Source organism: Leguminivora glycinivorella, chromosome 10 (assembly GCF_023078275.1).
Source record: "Leguminivora glycinivorella isolate SPB_JAAS2020 chromosome 10, LegGlyc_1.1, whole genome shotgun sequence".
Lineage (NCBI taxonomy): Eukaryota > Metazoa > Arthropoda > Insecta > Lepidoptera > Tortricidae > Leguminivora > Leguminivora glycinivorella.
In genome coordinates this window covers 2,539,669-2,567,523 of record NC_062980.1, presented here as the reverse complement: position 1 = coordinate 2,567,523, position 27,855 = coordinate 2,539,669, and the positions used below count along the sequence as shown (strand labels likewise).

Below are 27,855 nucleotides of genomic sequence, written 5' to 3'. Positions count from 1 at the left end.
GTTAACGCCAAGGTGGAAATAATTTTGCTACCATACAATATACTGCTTTTCACATCATCTATGAGGAAATTCCAAAATATGAATTATCGCTGTTGTAAAAATATCACGCATTATAGTCGACATGATTTTTTATAGATTATTTTATGTACAAACTCATTTAGTAATTAGTTGCGTTAATATTCTATACTGGCAACATAAAGTCCTTGGACAGAAAAGTGCCACTTTACTCCCTCCTAACAGGGAAGAAAAGTACACTCTCTGAATAGGTGATTTGAATAATAACATGTGTATACGTAGCTATATAGGAAATTGCATATTCGTTCCGGATGACCGCGCGACGTCATTGAACATAAATCAATAAATCCAGGCAAAAATATACGGGTCACGTCGATAGTGCGTCGCGCGTTAGGTATCTATGTAGGTCATACAGCGGCCTAGGTTCGCTATACGCGGTTGTCGAAGCCTACCCATATTTATATTTACATAAGTAGTTTATTTCCCATATAAACAGAACACAATAGTCCAATTAGAGGACTATACCGGTAGGTAATTTAGACACAATAGGCTTAAATTAAACTAGGATGGAATCGTATATACTTATTCCCTCTAATCAACTATAGGCCCAAACAGAACGAAGTTTTATAATTTACAAGCTTACCTACGTAACAGTTTATTACGGCGAATTTGACACCTTGCGTAGAAACGATTTTATGAAGACAGGGGTCAAGCTATGGTGGATATTTTAGCCTGAGCGAATGAGAATCGGACCAAACTAACTCCTTATTAATTGCATTAACAAAGTCAATTTTCCATTGTCTCTTTAGAATTTAAAGCTACTGTGCATAACTCGTAAGAAATTTACCATTTTCCTAAAGAAAAACAAGCTATCGTGCGCCCCGTAATGCAAATTACAATAGACGCCTATTTCTACTGACGTAAGGTTCAGATTTTAAGTTACGTACAAGCTCGTACTCGTAAAAGCGAATTCGCGCGAGTAAGTTAACCTTACGAGTTTGTCCAAATTGTTTATCGCTATAAAGTGTCGTCAACTCGTCATAGTGTTTAATATTTACTCATTAGGTACTATTGCAACAGGCAGTGTGATGTAAGTTTTTTTATGCGATAACGGAGGCGAACGAGCAGACAGGTCGACTGATGGTGAGCGATCACACTGCTGTCAAAAGTGCTGTTTTTGGCAGCAATGCCTAAGGAACTAATAGGTAAATAATGTTTCCAAAGAGAACCGATTCTTCAATATGTACCATGGGAATCCATCAATCTGTGGAAGAATGTCCCTGTTAACGCCCTGACTGGCAACACAGACAGGATAGCCAACCTCCGGTCACCCCGCTGATCCAATGAGCAGCGGCCAGAGCCTCGACCTGCCGGACCAATAGGAATGAAGACTGAAGCGCCGCGGTTTCCCCCGTCGCGACACTATAAAAGCACGGTGCGCGTCACCAGCGTCCCTTTTTTTACTAATCGAAAACTCTCTCTGTCGCGTGTCCTAGACAAAAACCTGTAATTTAAAATCCATTAAAAGAAATGGTAATATTTTATACTGTTTTATTTAAACAATTGAGTTCAGGCTCAAACAGTCCCTATAATAATTTACTTATTTTTATCTTATGAGCATTAGGGGAATTTTAGAAATAACGTACAGCAATTGGCGTAAAAAGTAAAGTTGGTGTCAGTTTTGTTATCAACGTTAAGCATTAATATTTACAAAAACCGGCCAAGTGCGAGTCGAACTCGCCCACCGAGGGTTCCGTACAAACTTTCAATGGTTAAAATAACCATACTACTCATACTCATATTCATTTATTCATTCAACGCCATTTTACACGTCAAGATTTGATTTAAAAAAATAATATTCATACAACAATAATACTTAGAGAATAAATAGACAGAAGATTGAAATTACAAAAAGTTAGGCAATATTCACATAAAAAATGCACAAAAATATTTTTCTAATTAGGTAATAAAAAAATTGTCATAAGTGTAGAACGGGTGCTCGACCAGCCATTTTTTTAAGCGATAGGTACTTAAAGTTCGACACACTAGGCGCTTCAACCACATATTGCGGCAATTTATTATAGACGGCAGGGTCCATCACATGTGTTAATTTTACCGTAAATTGGATTTCGCCAATTTACGGTCGATACCTACTAACTTTCCGGCATTTCGAATGTTGTACTTGGAACACATGTTGTTAGTTTTGTCACAGAATATATGTATAATAGTACAAGTACAGAAGGCTCACTCCTTTGATGTTCACAAAATGACGCTATTCTAAATTCTTACCTACATTAACAAACGGACCGCACGCGAGCAGCCAACATTGAATTTTTCCCCTCACTAGCTCGGAAACACGTGTTTTGTCCTTTAATACCAGCGGGTAAAAACGCATTTTATCCACTAGTGCTTTAAAATTGATAAAAGTAGGTGAATCTAGTAATAAAGATCATTTACCACCTGTGGAACTACTGGAAGCAGTAGAGTTGCAAACTGACCGTCACGTTCAAAATGTCCGTCAGTCATTTATCAAGATGTCGGTCATAAATGTCATTTACCGGTCATTAACGGTCATTTAAAGTCACAAACGACATTTATAAACTATAGCAGCAATGGGGCATAGTTGTCATAGTTGATATATAAAACATAGTTTAATATGTATGAAATTTAAAATTTATTGCAATAACACGACAAAAAACTATAACTTATCAATAAACATAAAAACTAAAATTTCTCGTCTTCTGGTTCAACTTGCATCGATGTATTGTTAAATTCTACGTTGATCTTTCTTTTTTGCGGGTGGTTTCGCCCCCCGAGCCCCCCCTTTATTTCCTCTGGAGGGTCACAAGAAAACCTTAACCCAACTTATTTTAAATACTACGTTGATCAGTCTTTTTTGTGGGGGGCTTCGATCGCCCCTGAGCCCCCCTTTACTTGCTCTTAAGGGTCTCAAGAAAACCCTATCCCAACTTATTTTAAATACTACGTTGATCTTTTTAGTAGTTCCAGTTCATATCTTCCGGCTCCATCATCAGACCTTGAAACCTAATCGTAGTCAAAGTTCATTACAAGACTTTTCTAAGAAACCCAAAAACTACTATGATACGATGTTCTATCATGTAGTTCCAGTTCATATCTTCCGGCTCCATCATCAGACCTTGAAACCTAATCGTAGTCAAAGTTCATTACAAGACTTTTCTAAGAAACGCAAAAACAGCTATGATACGATGTTACATCATGTAGTTCCAGTTCATATCTTCCGGCTTCATCATCAGACCTTGAAACCTTATCGTAGACAAAGTTCATTTCAAGACTTTTCTAAGAAACCCAAAAACTGCTATGATACGATGTTCCATCATGTAGTTCCAGTTCATATCTTCCGGCTCCATCATCAGACCTTGAAACCTAATCGTAGTCAAAGTTCATTATAAGACTTTTCTAAGAAACCCAAAAACAGCTATGATACGATGTTCCATCATGTAGTTCCAGTTCATATCTTCCGGCTCCATCATCAGACCTTGAAACCTAATCGTAGTCAAAGTTCATTACAAGACTTTTCTAAGAAACCCAAAAACAGCTATGATACGATGTTCCATCATGTAGTTCCAGTTCATATCTTCCGGCTCCATCATCAGATCAGTTCAACAGTACCATATTATTGTACTGTCATCAGAACTACATACAGCTGCCAATTATCATTACGCTACGATCCTTGGAAGATGGTTAAATTAGCCTCCGTAGATTCCATTACATAGTTACATACACGACGACCTAATAAAAGCGTGTTAATATTAATATTAGCGCCATCTAGCTGAGCCCTTCTTCTGTGTGGTACTGAGGTAAGTACGTTTTATTCTTAGACTTTATCTGTCTATACGGAGTTATATATGTCTTTGACTAGAAGTATAGGTACTCTAATGAGTATTATTGTATTTAGCGCCGTCTCTCGGCAAAATTTACTAAGTAATTTACGCGACTTGAGACTTGTGCGAACCTTTAGGCATGGAAAGTCACATGAAAAGTTGTCGAAACTAATAATAGATGGCGCTGCATTTAAATTTCTTGACTGATAACTCTAATACTAAATTGAATATACTCTAAGGTAGAGCAGAGTCTAATACCTCCGCTTTACAAAAGACCGCAATCAAGTAGCACTAGACTTTACTCATTGTTGTGTTCCTGCCGGTGAGTAAGGCAGCCAGAGCTCAACGAGGGTGCGGTACTCCTTCCTTCCTTCCCCCTCCTTCCTTCGGTCCTTTGAGTCGTCGGCACCCAGGCCCCTTCTAAGTACAGGTTTGTACAAGTTTCTAATGAGTCGAGTCGGCAACGCACATGTGCCACTCCTTGAGTGGCAGGCGTCCATATGTAACAGTCACCGCTTTCCATCAGGCGGACCGTATGCATGTTTGCCACCTACGTGGTACAAAAAAAAACTCTCGACGAATTCACCTTAAACATTAAAAACTAAATCAAAATCGATTGATTCGTTCGGGAGCTATGATGCCAGACAGACATGTCAAGCGTCAAACCTATTATTATTATAATATTTTTGCGTTGGTGGTTAAAAACAAGAAACCTCCTTCAAAACTATAATAAAACACAACTTTCTATGAAAATCGGTAAAGTGCAAGTCGGATTTCGACATTTCCATACAAAAAGGTCATGAGCGCCTGACGGCATGTGATGGCAACGTGTACACTAGATTTGTACTTTAAAGATTTTGCGTATATTTTGGAAACTATAAGAGATAGAGCAAATAGACTTCAGATTTTAGTTGTCGGTGGCACAATTTTTTTGTTTTCGTATATATACACCATTTTTTGGACCTATTAGGGCAATATTATGGTCAGTGCAGTTCTAAACAGTCGTAAGCGCCTCTTTTTTAGTAGGAACTTAAGTCATTTTGGCAAATGCTTAAAATTTTTAACAATTTCTAAACAGAAATGAATTTCTTTCTACCTGTCCATGGCGCTCACAAAATTTCAAAACATTTAGTAAGTACTTGCAGCGGCAGTGAGTGAAAAATCTCAATTTGAGTTTTTTCTCTTAACTCCGACTTACGCTTGACTGTAGATTTCTAATAGGTTTTCCTGTAATCTACAGGTAGAGGGCTATCTCGTGTATTTTTTTGAAAATTTTACGCTAAGTAGTTTCGGAGATAAGGGGGGGGAATGGTCATTTTTTGCTTATTTTCTTAAATTACTTCTAAATTACCAAAATAAAAACTATAAAAAAAAATATATTTGAGATGCTTATAAAATGCTCTTTCATTTGATATGTAGCACAATATAGTTCTAATAACTTTGATTTTTAATTTTCAATTTTACCCCCCAAAAGTGGCCCCTATGATTAAATTTCGTTTAATTTAATTTAATTATATTACATGTCCGTCTTTGGGCCACTTGTTTACATACGTGTGCCAAATTTCAAGTAAATCGGTCTAGTAGTTTCGGAGAAATCGGCTGTGACAGAGGGACAGACAGACACGCGAGTGATCCTATAAGGGTTCCGTTTTTCCTCTTTGAGGTACGGAACTACGGAACCCTAAAAAACGAACTATTTCTGCGTTTTTATATTGTAATATAGCTTATAAGGTGCATTAGGGTAATTCCGAATGACAGAAATGCTCGGGGTATTTATAAAGGGGAATCTTGATGTGATGAAAATATTTGTGATTTTCGAAATTAGACGACTTTCGGAATTACCCTAATGCACCTTACTTTATGAAATGAACACCATAACAAATTTATTGTAAAAATATTAATGCTTAACATTGGTAACAAAACTGACACAGACTTTTTACTTTAATTGCTTCCCCGTAAAATAACTGTTCTATTTATATCTAGGATATTCTGGATTAAAAATAACACTTGTGAATGATACAAAATACTTCGTAATCTAATAGTTTATTGTAATGGTACCACAGAATAGCTTTAGACCAAATAAAAAGCACATGATCTATTCTAACAGGCATATAATAAAAACAGATTTTACATTTTTACACCCCCTTTGACAGATGTTCGGCCATATTGATCTTTAACAACAAATAATTCAACTAAACTATTCCAATTGAGTAAAATTACACCAATTGAAGAATACATTTAAGTTTGGTAAACATTAAATGTCAAATGCATTTGGTCTAAAATTACTGTTAATTTGAAATGGGTTTGATTTATTCATAGATGTCTTCTTTGTCTGCAATGTATTGGATAATGTCCTTGGGCCTGACCAGCCTCTCCGCATCTCCATCGGGAATTTCGAAACCAAATTCATCTTCCATAGCCATGATGATTTCTACATGATCAAGGGAGTCCAAGCCCAGGTCAGTCATGAAGTGGCAGTTAACATTCAACTGTAAAAAGAGAAAATTAAAATTATAACAATGAGTTTTTACTAAAATGTTCTATTCCTAACTTTGTTTTCAATAAACTCAAAAGTTATAAACAAGATGAAGTGTTATAATAATGAGGAAGGTTATCAAACAGCATGTGTGTCACAGATAGAATGAATTCTGGAGATACATATTAAATTTTATTCTACCTTTTCAGCACAAATTTTGTCATAAAGTTTCAGAACTAGAAGGACTCTCTGTTCTATGAGCTCAAGCGAGAGCGGGGGGCCCGCACTGTAGTGGCGGACATCGACTTTCTGGCTCTGAAACAGAATTTAAAAATAATGAATAGGTACCTTGGTCTGAGTCAATTTGTCGTAAGCTTGGCACACTTTCATCACTCGCTCCTCGATCTCTTTCGGAGAGGGCTTGGTCTGGGCGCCAGACGAGTATGGTTGCATACGATGAGATTGCACCTAAACAGTTTTAGTAACACTGTACACATTTGTTATGCAATATATTGATTGAGGTTATGATATAAAATGAGACAAATGATAGTGTTATAATTTAGATATGTATCGTCCAAGTTCGTTTTATAAAGTAAATTGCCAATTTGAAAAGGACTATTGCCCCAAAATCTGTAAAAAACATTGTATTGATTGACGGGATCCTTACCCCATTTTGCAGGTACTTGTTATTGTATAAGGTTACGGCGGTTTTCACTGTATGGTATTTTTGTTGTAAGGCGACAGTCGAAAGCCGGCATACTACCGGAGTTCTATATGTGGTGGATTTTCGTAATAATCCGCTAAAAGCACTTCGGACAAGATTCGCAGCAGCCATTTTTCGGGCTTCAAATATTTTCCATAATAGACAAGATAGAGCAGACTGCAGAGCAGATAAGACGTTTGTAGTGTTGCCATATACATACGCAATAATTACTTTGCTGCGTTTAAATCATTGTCTTGAATAATCCAAAAAAAAAAAATGCATTGTGCTTTATGACACGTTTTGCTCGCTGTCATTTTCCTGTCAGTTTTTGTCGATTTGTTTTCCCAGAGTACGTGCGTATGGAAATGGATTTAATGTGTCTAAACAATTAATAAAAACATCTAAAATGGGGAACGCTGACACAAAATTAAACTTTCGGAAAGCTGTGGTCCAGCTGACATCGAAAACACAGGTAGGAGTTGAGGGAAAGACATATGTTACATTTGCGTTGGTGTTTTTATTGATGAATCAATTTGTTGACTTCGTTGTAGCCTATCGAGGCGTCGGATGACAGTTTCTGGGACCAGTTCTGGTCGGAGAGCGTGACGAACGTGCAGGATGTGTTCGCGCTGGTGCCGGGGGCGGAGATCCGCGCGTTGCGCGAGGAGTCCCCAAATAATTTGGCGACTCTCGTGTACAAGGCTGTGGAGAAGCTGGTGAAGACCGTGGACAGCAGCTGCCGCACACAGAGAGAACAACAGATCGGTAAGTTATTATAAATTGAGAATAGCCCGATGTATGCTGTATGAAAACAATGGGAAGAGAGTTTGACACACTTAGCTTTATAGTTTATGTGTAGGTGAAATCAGCATAACCTTGAATTTTAATCACCAATCAACGAATTGCATTGTTAAGGCTAGTATTTATGGACTAAGCCATATAGGATTAGGAAGTATATGCAAATAAAGTGCACAATGTGCACATTTAGTAATGAAAACCATAATCTTAGTCTGAGTTATTTCAATTATAAGTTGTATGTAATTGAAGTAATACTTTACTTACCTTTTCCATTTTTGTTTCATTCTTATTTACAAATTCACTTTTTGTTGCTGCATAATTTTTGTTAATGCTGTTATTGAAAGAGGTCATCTTATTTTATACTGTTTATTTAATACAGTCCTAAACAACTTCATTTTGTTAAAAATAACACAGTGGTTTCAAAATAAAATGTTCAGTTTTTCTCTTTTAACTAACCATTTTTTCACATTTAGATAGAAGAAACAAGTTCATCTATTTATATGGCTGCCGAGCTTGTCAGATTTTGTACTGAAGTTGTTACTTGCCTGTGATTTAAAATATGTCTCAGGCCCTTGAGTGTTCATAATTAAATATCACGTAACGAGGCATTTTTAATGTTTTTGTTGACTTCAACTTACAAAATTGACGCCCGAAAGCTGCAAGGTGCGATTAAAGACTGACAACTCATTGGATTTGTACTGAGTTCATTTGACACGCTAAGTAGATATGTTTGCTTGATCTATGGTATATATGACATCATTGGAAATAACCTAAGCAACTAGTTAGTGGACCAATTTTATTATTTATTTATTTATTTAACCTTTATTGCACAACATAAAGTACAAATGGCGAACTTAATGCCTTAAGGCATTCTCTACCAGTCAACCATTGGACCAAACAGAAACTTACAATTGGTGCGGAAAATAAAACAGAAATTTAAATAGATATAAGTCACTATCTAAATACTATATGCATCATCAATATACATACATAAATAAGTACAATCATATACATAAATAAACTAACCAATTTTCTACCCAATCATTCTGTATTAAATTTAGAGATTTATAACCAGCCAAAGGGGTAGGCAGGCTATTCTAACAAGAAATTATTCCACATTTTACCAGTGTTAGTTACCTACTGAGAAAAAAAACTCTGTAGTTACCAGTGGTAAGTAGAAATCAATCCCAGCTGTTACCACTGGTAACAACCTGGTGGTAACTAGTGGGAAACACCTTGACCATCAAATCATTATTTTTAGGGTATGAAAAATTTCACACATTTAGAATGAAACCGACCTAACATTGGAACAAATTGCAAATGAGTTGGAATTTCACCATGTAAAGGTGTGATTTATTGCTATGTATAATTTTCTACAGCCTTAAACTGCGCGCGCCTGCTCACACGGGTGCTTCCGTACATGCTTGAAGAGCCAGAATGGCAGAGCTTCTTCTGGTCTTCGCTGCCCGCTGCGGAGAATGAGTCTGTGCCGCTGGCGCAGTCTCTCATCAATGCAGTTTGTGTAAGTGCTGCATAGCTACTTAGCAATAATGTTCGCAAATTGTGTGTAGTAGAGATATGTTAACCTTTTGATCAACATAGTTCCAGATTATATGTACACTGCACAGAAAAGGCAAGGTATTAAAAGGTAAATCATAATATGAGTTTTAAAATAGTACATTACGATACAAGTGCGAAGAAAAGGAAGTTCGAAACGAGTGGCGATAAATTAAAACACGACCGAAGGGAGTGTTTTAAATCGCACAGACTGGTATTTGACCCAAAAAGTTGGCCAAAATTATTTTAAAGTTCCAATGGCCTCCTAACCATTTGTTATTAAGATTTAAGGGTCAAGAAGGTAAAATAAACCGGCCAAGTGCGTGTCGGGCCACGCTCAGTGTAGGGTTCCGTAGTTTTCCGTATTTTTTTTTAAAACTACTGAACCTATCAAGTTCAAAATAATTTTCCTAGAAAGTTTTTATTAAGTTCTACTTTTGTGATTTTTTTCATATTTTTTACACATATGGTTCAAAAGTTAGAGGGGGGGGGGACACTTTTTTTTCCTTTATGAGCGATTATTTCCGAAAATATTAATATTACCAAACAACGATTTTAGTAAACCCTTATTCATTTTTAAATACCTATCCAACAATATATCACACGTTGTGGTTGGAATGAAAAAAAAATTTGTCCCCACTTTACATGTAGGGGGGGGTACCCTAACAAAACATTTTTTTCCACTTTTTATTTAACCATTTTGCCGGCGTGGTTGATATATATATTGGTACCAAATTTCAGCTTTCTAGTGCTACCGGTTACTGACATTATCCGCGGACGGACGGACGGACAGACAGACATGGCGAAACTATAACGGTTCCTGGTTGACAAATTGAAAGTTGAAAGACATTAAATATTATATTTCAACTTTTATTAGTTATTTTCATCAAAGCTTACATTAGCTTTCTTCCAGGACATTTCTGTTTTATGTCTCTTGCTCCTGTCGCTCAACTCTAAGAAAGTCTTTTCAGGACGACCAGAACTGACTCCTGCTTTTGGTAGAGATATGCATCCTTTGAGCTACTCGATGCTGCTATCTAGGAATCTGGAACTTGTATTAAGAGCAGCTGTCCATTTTTGTTTAAACTAATGCTTGATGCGAGACAGTTTCAGCTTTATATCAGCAATATTGTGGTCATTTTCCGTATATAGATTCAGTAATACTTGCTCCAAAAATTGCAACTTTTTGTTAAAAGTTGAGCTGTCTGAGCGTTCAATAATAGCAAATAAATCATTCCTATATAATACCCGGATTCCAGAAGAACCTAAAACACAAAAACGTAAAAATAAGTAAAATCTCATGTACCAAGTAACGAATGTGCTTACGGAAAAAAAATCACCAAAAATAGGCGGGTGCATTGGGGTGGCTATTCTGTACTTTATATTATAAAGGAAAGTCTATTCTTCAACATGTCATTCAAATGTTAGCTGGATAATGCTTGGTAACTTATTAAAAATTCCAATGTTCTTGAAAAACTTATCTTTTTATTTAAAATTTCCCGGTACTCACTTCTCAAGGGTATTAATGAAGAAAATCAATTAATATTTAAGTAAAATTTAGTGTTAAATAAAGAACATACCTAGTTCTTTGCAATCCATATTAGAAACCAACACAAAACGGGCCAATCAAGGAATAACAAATTTTTGAAAACAATGAAATTCGAGTGCATCGAACAATCACGCAGACGCTTTCGGCGAACGGTAATTTTCGACTAAGCCTACACGGGTGATAGATGACTTTAGCACGTGGTATTTTTTTTTACTAGGTGGAGGGGTTATTCTAGTTTTAAGAAACAATGGTTAAGAAGGGGTACGGCGTAAATAAAAAAAATGGATTTTGGCCAGCTTTTGAGGCTCAATACCTGTCTGTGAATCGACACGATTTACGAATTTCCTTTTCGCACGTGTATCGTACGACGTTTTCCAGTACAGATGAGCCTCCGAAGTTTCAACCTGGCATATAATGAACCACTTCTCGCACTAGTGCGTAAAAAAAACAACATCTGTACTGAAAAATATATTTTTGTTAGCATTAGATCAAATAAAACTATTCCCAGGAAATGTTTATCATGTTTGTGTTCCTTTTTTACCTAAAATGCCTAAAGTATGTGCTATTGCTGATAACTCCCATATCAAGGTCCTCATAGTATGACATAGTATAGTAGGTATGTCCGTGATCAATGAAATAAAATGAACAGTCATTCATTCTAATATTTTTATTGGCATAGGGATCTTGTCAGTATAAAAGAGGACGAATTTAAAAATCGTAGACGCAAACAGTTGGTTTACTAAATTCCCACAAAGATTTTTTCTAGAGGTACTTATGACACAATAGTTGCATGCAAAATGTGTTTAGGTGGATCTTTGGTGGTATGGTATGAAGGCCAATGCATAATTCCCTGGCATTCTTTTCTATAACTTCCTTTTCTGTATTTGCTCTTTTATATTTTGGGAAAAAAGGGCTGGGGTCACGTCTGTCGAATGCCGAATGTGTTGCGGAGAAAAATCACTACGAAGTGGGAGCCCAAAAAACTCGAATCGGGGATCTGGCAGACCCCGTCAGCAATACAGGACTCCTTTTTAAAAGAGTGGTCAGACACGTCTTTGAATAGAGATAAGTGGAAAGATTGGTGAGAGGCCTTTGGCCAGCAGTGGGGCCACGACAGACTTCAATACAAATAAATATTTATTCTTCTTTATATACATACATACAATCACATACATACAATCACGCCTGTATCCCATAAAGGGGTAGGCAGAGCACATGAACTACTCAAGTTTCAGTGCCACTCTTGGCAAAAAGGGGTTGAAATAAAACGAAATTGTGACATTGCAGTGACAGGTTGCCAGCCCCTCGCCTACGCCACAATTTAACCCATATCCCACAGTCAACTTCTACGACACCCACGGGAAGAAAGGGGGTGGTGAAATTCTTAACCCATCACCACACATCTTTATATAATTAGTGTTATTATTTTATAAAGTATCCTTGTGTTCGCAGGACCTGCTGTTTTGCCCCGACTTTACGGTGGCGAGTACTCGGCGCTCGGGCCCGGTAAGTGACGATCGATATTCAAATCTTATCTGGTAGCCAAACTTATCTTTGCTATACATAGTTTATTAATTCACCCTGAAATATTATATTGACGTTTTCAGATACGTATAGATAGGTATTTTTAACCAAGTTCTTTTACATTCAATATGGTATGAAAATGTTCCTGTTTTGAAAAATATCAGAATATTTATTTCCCAGACAGTTACTTTTAATTACTTGGCCACTACAAAAAAAAATTGAAATTTCTTTATGTGAGGCACATATCTATCTATCGCTATCAGCCATACGTGCGAATGAAAAATCCCATCGCTGTGTCTCGCTCCAATGTATGGCCGCCGCTCACCGCTGTCGCGCTTAGCCCAATGCCGTGGCTGAACCGTAAGACTCGTAAGAGTCATTAATACAGACTTACAGAGGCACCAAATTACTACAGAGATCAGACACAGATAGTCATAATAGGATCAAATTGTGTTTATAGAGTACCAAAAAACAACTCAGCTACAGTGTCATTGTTTCTGTGCAAACTGAATGAAATATTAAATAAGTTCTGCCAAAACAGCAAAAAGATAATCATTTGCGGCGATTTCAATATAGATCTACTCAAAACGACTGCTCACTCGGTCGATTTCAAAAGCTTAATAAGTAGTTACAACCTTGTGCCAGGAATATCAAAGCCAACCAGACTGTCCAGTCAAACTTGCATAGACAATATAATCCACAATATTAGAGGTAGTAAAGCTGAGGTTTTAGAACTAGCTTTATCTGACCACACCGCACAGCTGTTAAAGTGTCCAGTGAAGAAAACATGTTCCATTCCATACTGGTATGTAGAACAAATAGATTTATCAGAGCAACACATTGTCAAATTTATAGATTGCCTTAGTAATATTAGTTTCAATGATGTATTTTTATCAACCAATCCAAACGAAGCATTTGATAATTTCTTTGACATTTTTGACCTATTTTATAAATTATGTTTTCCTAAGAAACGATGTAGATTTAACACCACTACTAAGCCTAGATGGATAACAAATGGTATTAAACATTGTAGTAAACGGAAAAGAGATTTGTTGTGGAAATATAGATTGACGCGAAATCCCGACCTAAAAGACAAATTAAAAAGCTATTCCAGACAACTCAAAGAAATCATAAGCAATGCTCAAAGATCCGAAAATGATAGGTACATTGAAAGTTCAAGAAATAAAACAAAAGCTACATGGAAAATTATTAATTCATCTAAGGCCAGATACCCCATCGAAAACATTAAACAAATTGTATCCAATGGAAAGACATTTACTCATCCTAAAGATATTGCAAAGGAATTTAACAATTATTTCATCGATCAAGTTAGTCCTGTTAATCCTCCTAGTAACACTAACAACAAAACTAACTATAAGAAAACAATGACATACTATGCTAACTCCATATTTATGAAACCGACAAATCCTGATGACATAAGGCTAATCATACACTCTCTAAAAAATACGAATAGTACCGGATACGATAATATACATACAAAAATTATAAAAAGAACATGTAACATCATCTCTCCTGTACTCAGTCATATAATAAATTTATGTATTGAACACGGTGAGTTTCCTACCAAACTAAAGATATCCATTGTTAGACCTCTTTATAAAAAAGAGGATAAAGAAGACATGAAGAACTATAGACCAATTGCGTTGATTTCTGTATTTGCCAAAATTATAGAAAAAGTCATATACAACAGTCTATATAACTACTTTGAAAATAAAAATCTGTCACATATTACTATGTGGGTAGATTTGTATGTAGGGTAGGCGGTAACGGCATGCAAGCGAAAATAATAAATCAGTCTATAATCAGCTGAGGTGGTTTCATTGTGTGTTCCCAAATACTTTACATGGCGCAGCCGGAAAAAAGACTTATATAATGTAAAATTACGGATAAAGTGTAAAACTATGTACGGACTGTAATAAAATTGTGTGTCGCTACTTATTAATAAATACGTACTGAGTGATAGTGAGAATCGTGTATCGCTATAATGGAGTCAGTGCTGCAGCCGCCATTGCCGTTCAAATTCGAGAACAATCTAGTAAACGTTACATCGGGAAATTTATGTAAAGAATGGGAAAAATGGAAAAAAGCTTTTCTAATTTATTACGAAGCTTGCGAAATTTCGAAAAAATCACAAAAGGTCCAGATTAATATTTTACTTCATATAATAGGTGATAAATGCCGCGAGGTATATGACCAGTTTTCAGAAGAATCAAAGACAGTTGATGAGTTGTTAAAGAAATTTGACGTATTTTTTGAACCCAAAAAGAACCTCGCCGTAGAAAGGCACAGATTCTTCACACGGAACCAGCAGGAATTTGAATCTATTGAACAATATGTTTTTGAATTAAATGTTATGGCGGCAAAGTGTGACTTTAAAGATCTCTGCAGTGACCTTGTGAGGGATAGGTTAATATGTGGTATTCAGGAGACAACCTTACGAGAACGACTTTTACGAGAAAATGATTTGACGCTGCAAAAAGCTATAGAAATATGTAGGCTAGCCGAGATATCCCGTGCTCAAGCCGGTCATATAAAGCAGGAGAATGCGGAACATCATGTGCATGAAATCAACTCCAAACACAAAATCGCGATGGAACGCCAAGGTCGTCCGAGCTGTTGTAGACAAGAACATGAGGATACAGATGAGGATAAGGCGGTGCATGCGCTCAGCGCCAGAGGGCGCGGGCGGCGCCGTGGAGCGCGGCGAGGCGGGCGCCCCGCGCCGGCGCCGGCGCACGCGGCTCCCGGGCACGACAACCAGCCAGCGCGCGGCAGGTGGCAGCGGTCGTCACAGGTCAACAGGACTGGCGGCCATAGCTGTTCGAGATGTGGCTCCACACATAGAAGATTCCAGTGTCCGGCATTTGGTCAGCTGTGTGACAGGTGCCATGGACGAAATCACTACTCGAGAATGTGTCGCGTGTATGAAATAAGAGGGGAATCCACCGATGAGGTAAATAATAAACATAATTATGATAATGAATGGTCTGTCAATTTATCCATTAATAATAAGAATATTACGTTTGGACTGGACACGGGAGCTGAGGTAAATGTCTTGCCTGAGAGGTACTTGAAATTATTAGGTATAGACAAGCATTCGCTTAACACAACCTCATTAAGGATTTATGGTTATTCGAAAACCTTGATACCTATAGCGGGAAAGTGCAATTTAAAAGTTGTGTATAAAAATAATACTTACATTTTAGAGTTTATTATAGCCGACGTTGATTCGAATCCAGTAATAGGTAGGTACTCTTGTAGAGAAATGCGCTTAGTAAAAAGAGTCCATGAGCTATCGATAGGTAAACCAAATAATGTTGCCTCTGTACTAGATGAGTACCTTGATGTTTTTGATGGCATAGGGTGCCTACCGGGAGAATATAAAATACAATTACAAGACCATGCTCAACCGGTAATTCACGCCCCTAGAAAATTGCCCCTTGTGTTAGTCGAACAAGTTAAGAATAAATTGAAAGAGATGCAGGATCAAGGCATCATCGTTAAGGTCGAAGGGCCTACCGACTGGGTAAACAGCATGACTGTCGTCAAAAAGCCGAACGGAGACCTTCGAATATGCCTTGATCCGAAAGATTTAAATAAAGTAATTAAGCGAGAGCATTTTAAGTTGCCCACTCTAGATGAAATTACTTCGAGTCTAGCGGGGGCAAAGTACTTTAGCACTCTTGATGCTAAGCAAGGGTTTTGGCAAGTTAAGTTGAGCCCAGCTAGTAGTGACCTTTGCACTTTCAACTCTGCCTTTGGTAGGTATAAATTTCTACGCATGCCGTATGGAATTTCCTCGGCGTCTGAAATTTTCCATAGGAAATTATATGAACATTTTGACGATATAGAAGGGGTAAAATTATTCATAGATGATCTGTTGATTTACGCCGACACCAAAGAATTACACGACATTAGACTAAGAAAAGTGTTACAAAGATGTAGGGAAATAAATATAAAACTAAACAGAGAGAAGTGCAAAATAGGCTTATCGGAGATAAAATATTTGGGTCACAAGATTACGCAACACGGAGTGAGTCCCGATGACTCACGCACTCGCGCTATAATGAACATGCCTACCCCTGCAAGTGTCAAAGACTTAGAAAGGTTTCTCGGATTAATAACATATGTAGGGAATTTTATACCTAACCTCTCCGAGAAAACTCATATTTTACGCGAGTTGTTAAAGAAAGACGTACACTGGCACTGGGACTCGAGGCATGATATTTGTTTTAATACTTTAAAAAAATGTTTGTGTAGTCCTCCTGTTCTGCAGTATTACGATGTTAAAAAACCAGTTACGATTTCGGTAGACGCAAGTAAGAATGGATTAGGTGGATGCCTACTGCAAGATGGATTACCTGTTTGTTATGTATCTAAATCGCTGACAAAAACAGAACAAGCCTACGCACAGATCGAAAAGGAATTATACGCTTGTGTTTTCGCCTGTGAAAGGTTTTATACATATATATATGGAAAAAATGATGTTACGATCGAAACCGATCACAAGCCTTTAGTAAGCATAATTAAAAAACCGTTAGTTAACACTCCCGCTCGATTACAAAGGATGTTGTTGAGATTACAGCCATACACATTTAATCTAGTATACAAGCCTGGCAGATACTTATATATAGCGGATGCGTTATCTCGTGCAGTACAGGTGGGCGTGCGCGACGATGAAAACACACGGGAGTGCGATCTCGACGTGCGCGCGCAGGTGTGTGCGATATCAGCAAGTAACCCGCTCACTGATACGCACTTCTTACAAATACAAAAATGTACTCAAGATGATGACGAATTAAAAGAACTAACTAAAACTATAAAAAGAGGATGGCCTAATCACAAAAAAGACGTTAATGATATATTAAAACCTTACTTTGCATATCAAAACGAACTATCAGTTGCTTATGGAATTGTTTGGAGAGGGGATCGTGTGGTCATACCTAAATGTATGCGGCCAGAAATGATGAAACGTGCACACAGTAGCCACTTAGGAATAGAAAAATGCATGCTACGAGCGCGCGACATCATGTTTTGGCCCCATATGAACTCACAGCTGCAAGATTACCTTTCGCATTGTCAAGCGTGTTTGACGTTCAGAAAACAAAACGTTAAACAAACTTTAATGCAGCATGAACCTCCAAAAAGAGCCTGGTCAAAATTAGGTAGGGTGAGGTTGCCAACAATGAGCCACCAAAAATTTAAATCTTAATAAGTCAGTCATAATAGGTCCAAATTAATTTTTTTTTATTCAGTGCATTTGTTATTTATCTAGCTCTAAATTTTCATCATTATTTTGTAATAAAACTGAATAGAAGTCAAGATATTTTAGTTTTTTTTAAAGATGAAAAATGGCTCATTGTGTACAATCTCTGGTACAGATTGAACCGGTACTATGTATTCAATGAACCGGCCTAGTACACAATGAACCTACCATTATATAATTGCATAGTTTTTGATGAATAATTGCAAAATATACAAACTGATTTAGGTAAATATGGGGCAATTTAATAAATACAACATTTACAATGTCAAAAATGCTAATTTATTTAAACTAAGAGTAGTTTACTAATGTAATCGTCACAATATTCTTCGTTATATGAAAAATAAAGTCTTGCACTTCAAAAAACTTAAATAATATATGTATTATCATATATTTTTGTACTATATAGTAACGTTATATTAGATATATTTATATTAACTCTTAAACATGGCAAAAGTTGTACAAAATAGACCTTCCAAAGGCTAACTAGAGAATTACCTAGAGAACCTCCTGGTTCATTGAGTACTCTAGCCTTGTGGTTCAATGTGTGCTAGATATACATTTTCACTTTTTAAATTCGGTAAAAAATAAACGGCACAAGAAAGCCGCATCAGTGAATGTCAAAAAGATAGAGAAATAGTCACTCCGCACAACTGATTAATTAGATAAATCAAACATAACTACATTCTGAGAAAATAAAAAAACTAAATACTTAATTTTTTTTGTTTTCTTGTCCAAAATCACAAAATACTTCACTACACGTGCAATTTCAACGCGGACCGGCCGCCGACTGGGGAGCGAGCGGGGGAACCTTAGCGGCGCGTGCCTATGTTCGCAGTGCAGTTTGGCAACGTCGCATTTTCTAATAAAACCGTTGGTTCCTTGTGTACCACTGGTTCTCTGTTGCCCACCTTACCCTATAGATATATTTCATTTTAATGGGAAATCTTATCTGATAGTAATTGACTACTATAGCAAATTTGTAGAAGTAATGAAAGTGAAATCCCTCTGTTCTAGTGTGGTCATTAAGAAATTAAAAGAAGTGTTTAGACGTCAAGGCATACCGGAAATTATAGTTTCGGATAATGGGCCTGAATTTGCATCAACTGAATTTAAAACTTTTTCTAGAGAGTGGTTCTTCCAACATGTCACTTCCTCCCCCACTACCCCCAGTCTAACGGTCAAGTTGAACGGTCAATACAGACAATAAAAAAAATGTTAAAGAAAACCACATTCAACAAATCTGATTTTAACATAGCTTTTTTAGAATTTTTGAATACTCCGCTTGACAACAATTTACCTTCACCCGCTGAATTATTGAATAATAGGAAACTACGCAGTTTTTTACCATGTTCTCCAAGATTACTAGCTCCTAAAATCCCGCAAAATGTCGAACACTACCTAAAATCGCGTCAAAGTAAACAAAAACATTATTACGATAAAGGAGCTAAGCACCTGCGAGAACTCCAAGTAGGCGAAAAAGTTAAAGTAAGATTAAACAATGAATGGAATAATGGAACTATACATGGAACTGTAGGTACGAGGTCTTATCTTATAAAAATGACATCTGGTAGAATTCTAAGACGTAATCGCAGACAGCTGATAATTGACTCACCTCAGCGCTCTGATCTACCTAGCGTACGTACTTACGATGATATAAATGTAACTATGTCCCGTCTGCCTGTGCCGCAATGTCCCGTCGGCTCCCGGGGCCCAAGTCCAAACCGCGAACAAATGAATAATACTAATTATTATGTTACTCGCTTTGGCAGGATGGTGAGACCTCCTGATCGGTGGACCTACCCCGTTCCCGAATCTCGTCGAAATTAGATTAAGTACCTACTTACCAACTAACTTACCTTCCCAGATTGTAAACAATAAAAATATGAATGGATGTTATAAATATAATACATAAATCTCCTTAATGAACGCACATTATATACAATGTTTATATAATTGTCATAAATAAATTAAATAGTTTAAAAATAAAAAACCTGTCTATGTCATGTAATAGGTACGGTAAATAAGTGAATTATGTAATTAATTGCAAAATGCATGTATTCATATAATGTAATTAAATAATTATGCTTGTGATGTTATGAATGTAAGATAAAAACAAAAATGAGATCAATATATACTAGATATTAGACACACTTGCATGCGTAAGTTTATTCTTACCTAGACGAAAATAGAAAATTAAATAATTATATAAATGGTAAAATTGTTAAATTAATTGGGTAAGAAATTTATCAAAGAAATATTTTTTGTAAGGAAGGAAAATGTGTGTAATTTGCATGGGTAAACTTACTATATTTTTGTTTTCTTTTTTCAAAGGGGAGTTGTCACATATTACTATGTGGGTAGATTTGTATGTAGGGTAGGCGGTAACGGCATGCAAGCGAAAATAATAAATCAGTCTATAATCAGCTGAGGTGGTTTCATTGTGTGTTCCCAAATACTTTACAGTTTGCAAAGGAACAAAAAGGATTTCGAAAGGAAAAATCCATAAATCTCGCTATTTTTGACTTAGTACAGCAAGTAATTAATAATATGGACAAAAAAATTCCTACGTGTGCCTTGTATATGGACATGTCGAAAGCATTCGATTTCGTTGATCACAATATACTTTTAGACAAACTTTTTGCTTATGGAGTTCGCGGAAACGTTTTCAATCTAATCCGTTCATACTTGACAGATAGGAAACAAATTACACAAATTAAAAGAATATCCTTGACTACGAAGACAGAGGAAATCTACACATCTAGTTTTAGGAATATCTATTATGGGGTACCTCAGGGAAGTGTGTTGGGCCCATTATTATTTCTAATTTATATTAATGATATGCCTAAGGCCACGGTACATCCAATGGTTCTCTTTGCAGATGATAGCACTATTATTTTTTCTGGTCAAAATATAGAATCATATGAAACTGAAATAAATAATACCTTAGATACTATCATAGAATGGCTTGATAATAATAATCTTAGAATAAATCTGGACAAAACCAATATCATGACATTTAAGCAACGAACCAAATCTACTACTTTAAACATAAGTTACAGAGGGCATAAAGTAAATGAAACGGACTTAACAAAATTTCTAGGATTAAGCATAGATAATAAGATGACATGGAAAATACAAACTGACAATATATGTAACAAATTAAGTAAATACTCATACGCTCTATACAATTTAAAAAAAAGAGCAAACAAATCGTCACTATTAACTGCATATCATGCTTATGTAACTTCTAATTTAAGATATGGTGTCCTGTTTTGGGGAAACTCCACCAGAAGAATGTGTATTTAAGGCTCAGAAGAAATGCATACGAACAATCTGTGGTATCCAAGAAGGAGGCTCATGTAAACCATCTTTTAAAAGCCTTAATATACTTACATTGCCAAGTTTATATATATATGAAATGGCCAATTTTGTAAATACAAACCAAAATCTATTTACTAAATTTAAGAGTGTACGACTTCAAAATAAAATAAAGTCTTCGCAAAAAGTACCAAGTAAGACTGCACTTTTGCAAAAAAGCATTCTAGGAATGGCGCACAAAATATACAACAAGTTACCGCCAAATATAATAGCATATAAGGACAAAAGTAATGTTTTCAAAGAAAAACTTAAAGTATTCCTTATAGAGAAAGCCTATTACACTATAAGAGAATTTTTAACTGAATTGTAAATTAAATTAAATTAAAATGAATTGAGATTATTATAATTACCTATTTATTATACTCTTTATTTATTTTCTTTCTTAGGCTAGGCTGTTTATAATATGAATATAAAAGTAAAATACAAAAACACATACAAAACAATATAAAACACATATAAACACATTATAAAAAACCTAACCTTGGGTGCCGCCAGCAGCGGGGTAGGGCCCAAGTAAGGTATGCAAAAACCGGTTAACTTAAAAAACCGGTTAATAACCGAGACTTTTCCTTCAAAACCGGTTAACCGGTTATTAACCGGTTTTGAGGATTTTTAGTAAATGGCCGTACTACGCAATAATTACCATTACCTTTAAGAATTCTGATGTTGATGATATCGTAGCAGGTATTACTTGCACGATGAAGATCATTTTTATCCAGTTTTTGGAAATTTAGTAAATGCGGAAATTGCTAAAAAAGGCTTGTGTGGTTTGAATGTGATTCGACAGTTGCGTTTTCTAGGCATGTAGCGAAGGTCTACAGCTCCCAGAGCCCCTAGTAATACAAGCCATTGATGTAAGAAAACCAAGATCTCCATTTTACCTTTCTTTTAAAAAATATAGTTTGAAATATACGGTAGACTCCGGTCGTCCGGTCCGTCGGTAGACAACGACGCTCAAGGGACCGCTGATATTACGTCGTATTAACCAGATGTAGATGTCGTACAAAACGAATTTCATTTCTTTTAATTAAAAGTAATATCTACATCTCTATTACTAAAACATTTTAATCAATAGGTTTATTTACAGGGTATTATTAACATCATATCATAGTATTGTGGCTTGTTTAGTTAGAAAAGTCCTTTTTAGTATGCGTACTTGCTCATCATTTGTAAGTAAAGCTAGTTTATACGCAATCGAAAAATACAAATTGGTTTCTATTTAGCTTATAAGATTAGACCCGAGGCGAACAAATTGTTGAAATTTTAAAAGCAATACTCCAAAAAGTTACGTGGCCACAATGTAATCTTGCTACTTGTTGTAAATAGGCAAGACAGAGAGTCGTAATAAACGGATGTACTTTCATACTATCCATCATCAACTGCCAGCCCCTACGGTACCTAGAGGACCACCAGCTGCTTAGTGACCAACAATACGGTTTCCGTAGAGGCCGCTCGGCTGGTGATCTTCTAGTTAACCTGACACATCGTTGGGCACAGGCAATCGAGATGAAGGCCGTTAATTTTACATCGCGAAAGCGTTTGATCGCGTTTGGCACAGAGCACTTCTTTCGAAGTTACCATCCTATGGGCTTCCCGAGAGATTATGTGTTTGGGTGGGTAGCTTCCTGACAGACAGAAGCATAAAGGTCTTAGTTGACGGTAAATGCTCTGACTCCACGCCTGTGAATGCTGGTGTTCCCCAAGGCTGTGTGCTATCACCTACGCTATTCCTCTTGCATATCAATGACATGTTGCAAACCAGCGGCATTCATTGTTATGCGGATGATAGTACGGTTGATGCTACTTACACCGGCCGCACCAATATCTCTCGGGAAAACGTCATCGAGAGCCGGAACAAACTTGTGTCTGAAATTGAGACCTCCTTGAAAGAAGTCTCTGAATGGGGTCGACTTAACTTAGTCCGATTTAACCGGGTGCGTATCGATCGATATAACTTTTTTTAATATATTTTTAGTCGTTATAACGATCATTTGATATAATTGTTGAATCATATAACAACAAATAATATACTAACAAATTGTATAATTCTTATTTGATATAATAATCACTTTTTCGAATAATATTTATTCTAACATACTTTGAGTATAATGCTTATCCATATCCATCCATACTCCATACTATACTATATACTATATATACTATATATACTATATACTATATATACTATATATACTATACTATACTATACTATATACTATTATATACTATATACTATATATACTATACTATACTTACTATATAATATTATAAATGCGAAAGTAACTCTGTCTGTCTGTCTGTTACGCTTTCCCGCTTAAACCACGCAACCGATTTTGATGAAATTTGGAACAGACAATCTTTAGACCCTGAGACAGAACATAGGCTACTTTTTATTTCGAAAAAAAGGGATGAAGGGGTTGAAAAAGAGGTTGAAAGTTTGTATGGGATTTCTTAATTTTAAATGATAAAACCATGAAACTTTATATTTTAGCACTTGATAATAAATCATTAAACATATATTTAAAGTCACATACAGGTCGAACGCGATTAATTAACATTATTTTTACCTTTAAAATAAACATGGTGGGAAATAAACATTAACTAAAAGCGGGTAGATTATATTTATTTGTCTACCCCGAACATTTATATAAATTAATATCGGGTAGTTTTGTGTTGTTTACATCTCCGGTGACATTTTGCTGGGACGTCAGTCTTCCGCGACCACGGCCAGTGCAACCTGGCCGAAACGTTGGGGAAAAAGGTAAAAATAATGTTAATTAATCGCGTTCGACCTGTATGTGACTTTAAATATGTGTACAAAGCGCGAGAACTAAAAGTGTTATATCATTAAACATCTTGATAAGGGATAGGGATAGGGATAGCGATAGGGATAGCGACAGGGATAGCGATAGGGATAGGGATAGCGATAGCGATAGCGTTAAACTTTATATTTTAGCACTTGATAAGAAATCATTAAACATATATTTAAAGTCACATACAGGTCGAACGCGATTAATTAACATTATTTTTACCTTTAAAATAAACATTAACTAAAAGCGGGTAGATTATATTTATTTGTCTACCCCGAACATTTATATAAATTAATATCGGGTAGTTTTGTGTTGTTTACATCTCCGGTGACATTTTGCTGGGACGTCAGTCTTCCGCGACCACGGCCAGTGCAACCTGGCCGAAACGTTGGGGAAAAAGGTAAAAATAATGTTAATTAATCGCGTTCGACCTGTATGTGACTTTAAATATGTGTACAAAGCGCGAGAACTTAAAGTGTTATATCATTAAACATCTTGATAAGGGATAGGGATAGGGATAGCGATAGGGATAGGGATAGGGGTAGCGATAGCGATAGCGTTAGCGATAGCGATAGCGATAGCGATACGGATACGGATACGGATAATATGGGTATCGTTAGAGGGATACGGATAATCGGTCGGCGGTCTCTTACAATCAATGTGCTCTAAGACGATCGTTGTTTGCTTGCTTGAAGATTACGTTTGCGATAAGTATAAGCAAAATGTAAAAAATTGTAAGGGATAATAGAAAAAAGTACTTTTTACCCACCGATCATAGTGTCTAAATACGGGCTATGTGGGATGTTTATAAAGGTTTCCCCAGCGTATATAGAATTACTTACGCTGTGGTCGATGTGTAATATTTCTACAATCATTGCAAGCAAAAGTACATTATGTGCAATCGAAATAATCGCAGATAAATATACCTACAGAGAAACCTACGGTCCCTACTGATCCAAATGAAAATCTTAATGAATACTTTTATTACGCGGGCGAAGCCGCGGGTAAAAGCTAGTTTCCTATAATAAATAAATGGTATAACACAAACTCTTTCTAAAGCACAGTTAGAATTAAAAAAAAATGTACAATAAATTAGATCCATCATTTACACGAAAAGTAGATTGGGTTAGAACTGTGACCCTCTACACACAACGCGCTGCTACCAGAAAAATTGGTTAGGTTAGGTTTGAACTGTGACCCTTAAACATATGTACTGCTATCAAAAAATTAGGTTAGGTTAGGTTAGAACTGTGATCCCTTCAAAAAATAATAAAATTAATTCATGAAATGTTTTACTGTTTGCTAGTTATATTATACTAGTCGTATATCAATAGATAGTTATACCATATAACGGTTATTATAAATAAATGTTATACGAAATAATGATTATACAAAATAAAAGTAGATATTTTGTGGTTATACCAAATGTTAATTATGTCAAATGAGTGATTATATCCTTCAAATATATACCAAATGTTGTTATATCAAATGTTTCTATACCAAAAAAAGTTATACCAATCATTAGACACAGGTTTGCGCGTTTACCGCAAAAAAGTTAGAGTTTTTCGCATCACCCTTTTTTGAGAGCAGTATTCGTATGAGAGCAATATTCAGTACGAAATTCAAATCTTCAAGAAAAGAGCGTACACCCATCTTAAAGGCCGGCAACGCACCTCCAACACCTCTGGTGTTTCGGGTGTCCATGGGCGGCGGTGATCGCTTACCATCAGGTGACCTGTCTGCTCGTTTGCCTCCTATCCCATAAAAAAAAAATTGTCACAAACGAAATCAAATAAATACCTGTGCTTATGTCGTTGTAAGAGGTTGGACGTTAGGTCTATGCGGAGTCGTAATATACTAACTGGACTCTACTGTATTGTATAAAATGTATAATTGAGTAGACTCGGGACTAATTTTTAAAATAAAATCATTACAGATAATAATGTTATGAAAAGTAACAAATAAATCTTTATTATTACAAAACATTAAATAATTACGTATTTTTGAACCTTTTAATGCCTAATTTTCCAAATTTTGAGAAATAAATACAGTTTCGGTTATTAACCGGTTAGAGACTATAAAAACCGGTTTTTAACCGCGGCCAAAAAGTCTCGGTTAACCGGTTTTTCGGTTAACCGGTTAACCGGTTTGCACACCCTAGGCCCAAGCTGCCGGTGGTTAGGGCCGCAGAGAGAGGAACCGTCGAACTATCCGTGCTGTGTCCAAGATCACCGCCTTCTGTATCTGGCCCTTGATCCAGCCACCTAGCGAGAGTCTCTTAAGATGTTGGTCGAGACTCTTCGCTATGAGACCGTTCGCTGAAACGACTATCGGAACAATGATCGTTGATTCAACATCCCACATGGCGGTTATCTCGTGAGCCAAGTCTAGGTACTTACTGGACTTGTCCTTCTCGGCTTTCACGAGATTCTCATCATGGGGGATGGTGATGTCAACGAGCACTGCCCGGCGTTGCAGTCGATCTATTATCACAATGTCAGGTTTATTGGCTACAATAGTCCTGTCAGTGATAATAGATCGATCCCAATAGAGCGTGGCACGACCATTTTCGAGAACTGGCGCAGGTAAGTACTTGTAGTACGGTACTTCGCGGTCCACAAGGCCGTATTGAAGAGCAAGTTGCTGGTGAATAATCCTGGCTACGAGATTATGTCTGTGCAAGTACTCGCCGTTAGCAAGATGAGAACAACCGGAAATAATATGCCTGAGTGACTCTCCGGGACGGCGGCATGCCCGACAAATGTCGACCGTACCGTCCTTCAGGATATATTTCCGGTAGTTGTTCGTCATCATAACTTCGTCCGCAATTGCACAGGCAAAACCCTCGGTTTCTCCGAAGAGGTCCCCGAATCGTAACCAGTTCACCGATGCGAGCAGATCTACATCGGGTCCCGTGAGGGCCTTGTAGAACCGCCCGTGTAGCTGCTTGCTCTCCCATACCGCCTTGCGGTCCGCAGTACTTAGTACCACAGGTTTGCGCCAGTTCTGTTTCGCCAAGGAGAGCGGCGTGAGGTTTCCGTCCACTGCCACCACATCACGATGCATCCCGCACTCGTTGTTAAGGAAGTAATTCCTGAGATTGTACACCTCACGGTTGTGGAGATCTTTGGCGTTTAGGAAGCCTCGACCTCCGCACTTCCGTGGGATGTACAATCTCATAACAGACGAGCGCGGGTGTAACATACGGTGTGTGGTAAGCAGTGAGCGGACCCTCCGATCCAGGGCGTCCAGCTCAGTCTGGGTCCACCGTAGTATGCCAAAGGAGTATATGAGTAGAGGCATTACCCAGGCGTTAAAGGCGCGCACTTTGTTGCCTCCTGACAAAAGACTGTTAAGGACTTTTGTCAGCCGACTGAAAAAGCGCTCCTTCACCGACCGTCTAATGCCAACATCCTCAATACCCAACGACTGTGACATACCAAGGTACTTATAGGTTTCTGATTCAGAGATAGATCTGAACGACATCGTCTCAGAAAGTTGTAAATTTTCTGAATTTACAACCTCCCCCGCTGCACATGCATGATCGCACACTTATCGACACCAAACTCCATTCTGATGGCGGTGCTGAAAACTTCTGTGGTTTTCAATAGCACCATCAGGTCTTGGGTGTTCGGTGCAAATAGTTTGAGATCGTCCATGTACAGAAGGTGAGAGATGACTTCACCCTCTCTCCGAAGCCGGCAACCTAGCCCAGAATCCTTCAGCAGCTTGCTGAGGGGATTCAGAGCTAGGCAGAACCATAATGGACTCAAACTGTCACCCTGGAATATTCCTCGCTCAATCCTTATGAAGTCCTGCGGGCCAGGGGGCCATCCCTGCCTCCTGGTTGACGAAGGACTGTGGTCCACTGCCTCATACATGCAGCCAGGAAGGA

General features: G+C 37.1%; 3 protein-coding genes across 5 annotated transcripts in view; 2 read left to right on the top strand and 1 right to left on the bottom strand.

The window, feature by feature from the left end:
* Nucleotides 1-5,905: 5,905 nt before the first annotated feature.
* Nucleotides 5,906-7,225, bottom strand: LOC125230095 (acyl carrier protein, mitochondrial). Of its 2 annotated transcripts, none has more exons than XM_048135111.1 (3): nt 7,022-7,225; nt 6,703-6,822; nt 5,906-6,367 (listed from the first exon to the last, which is right to left on the bottom strand). In XM_048135111.1, exons 1-3 carry the CDS (start codon nt 7,187-7,189, stop codon nt 6,188-6,190), a joined length of 468 nt encoding a protein of 155 aa, XP_047991068.1. In that variant the 5' UTR covers nt 7,190-7,225; the 3' UTR covers nt 5,906-6,187. The 2 variants fall into 2 exon arrangements, with proteins under 2 accessions (XP_047991068.1, XP_047991069.1); XM_048135112.1 differs by lacking the exon at nt 6,703-6,822 and adding an exon at nt 6,556-6,669 and having other exon boundaries at nt 7,022-7,222.
* Nucleotides 7,226-7,398: 173 nt separating this feature from the next.
* The window catches only part of LOC125230094 (protein HID1), a 43,782-nt gene continuing 23,325 nt past the window's right edge, over nt 7,399-27,855 (top strand). For both annotated transcript variants that reach the window (XM_048135110.1, XM_048135109.1), the window contains exons 1-4: nt 7,399-7,529; nt 7,609-7,822; nt 9,235-9,377; nt 12,414-12,467. In XM_048135110.1, coding sequence (XP_047991067.1) covers nt 7,464-7,529; nt 7,609-7,822; nt 9,235-9,377; nt 12,414-12,467 — 477 coding nt within the window. In that variant the 5' untranslated portion in view covers nt 7,399-7,463. The remainder of the gene's footprint in view (nt 7,530-7,608; nt 7,823-9,234; nt 9,378-12,413; nt 12,468-27,855) is intronic.
* On the top strand, nt 14,455-19,900 carry LOC125230096. The gene is made up of 2 exons (XM_048135113.1): nt 14,455-15,459; nt 19,542-19,900. The coding sequence occupies exon 1, from the start codon at nt 15,050-15,052 to the stop codon at nt 15,437-15,439; it is 390 nt and encodes a 129-aa protein (XP_047991070.1). The 5' UTR covers nt 14,455-15,049; the 3' UTR covers nt 15,440-15,459; nt 19,542-19,900.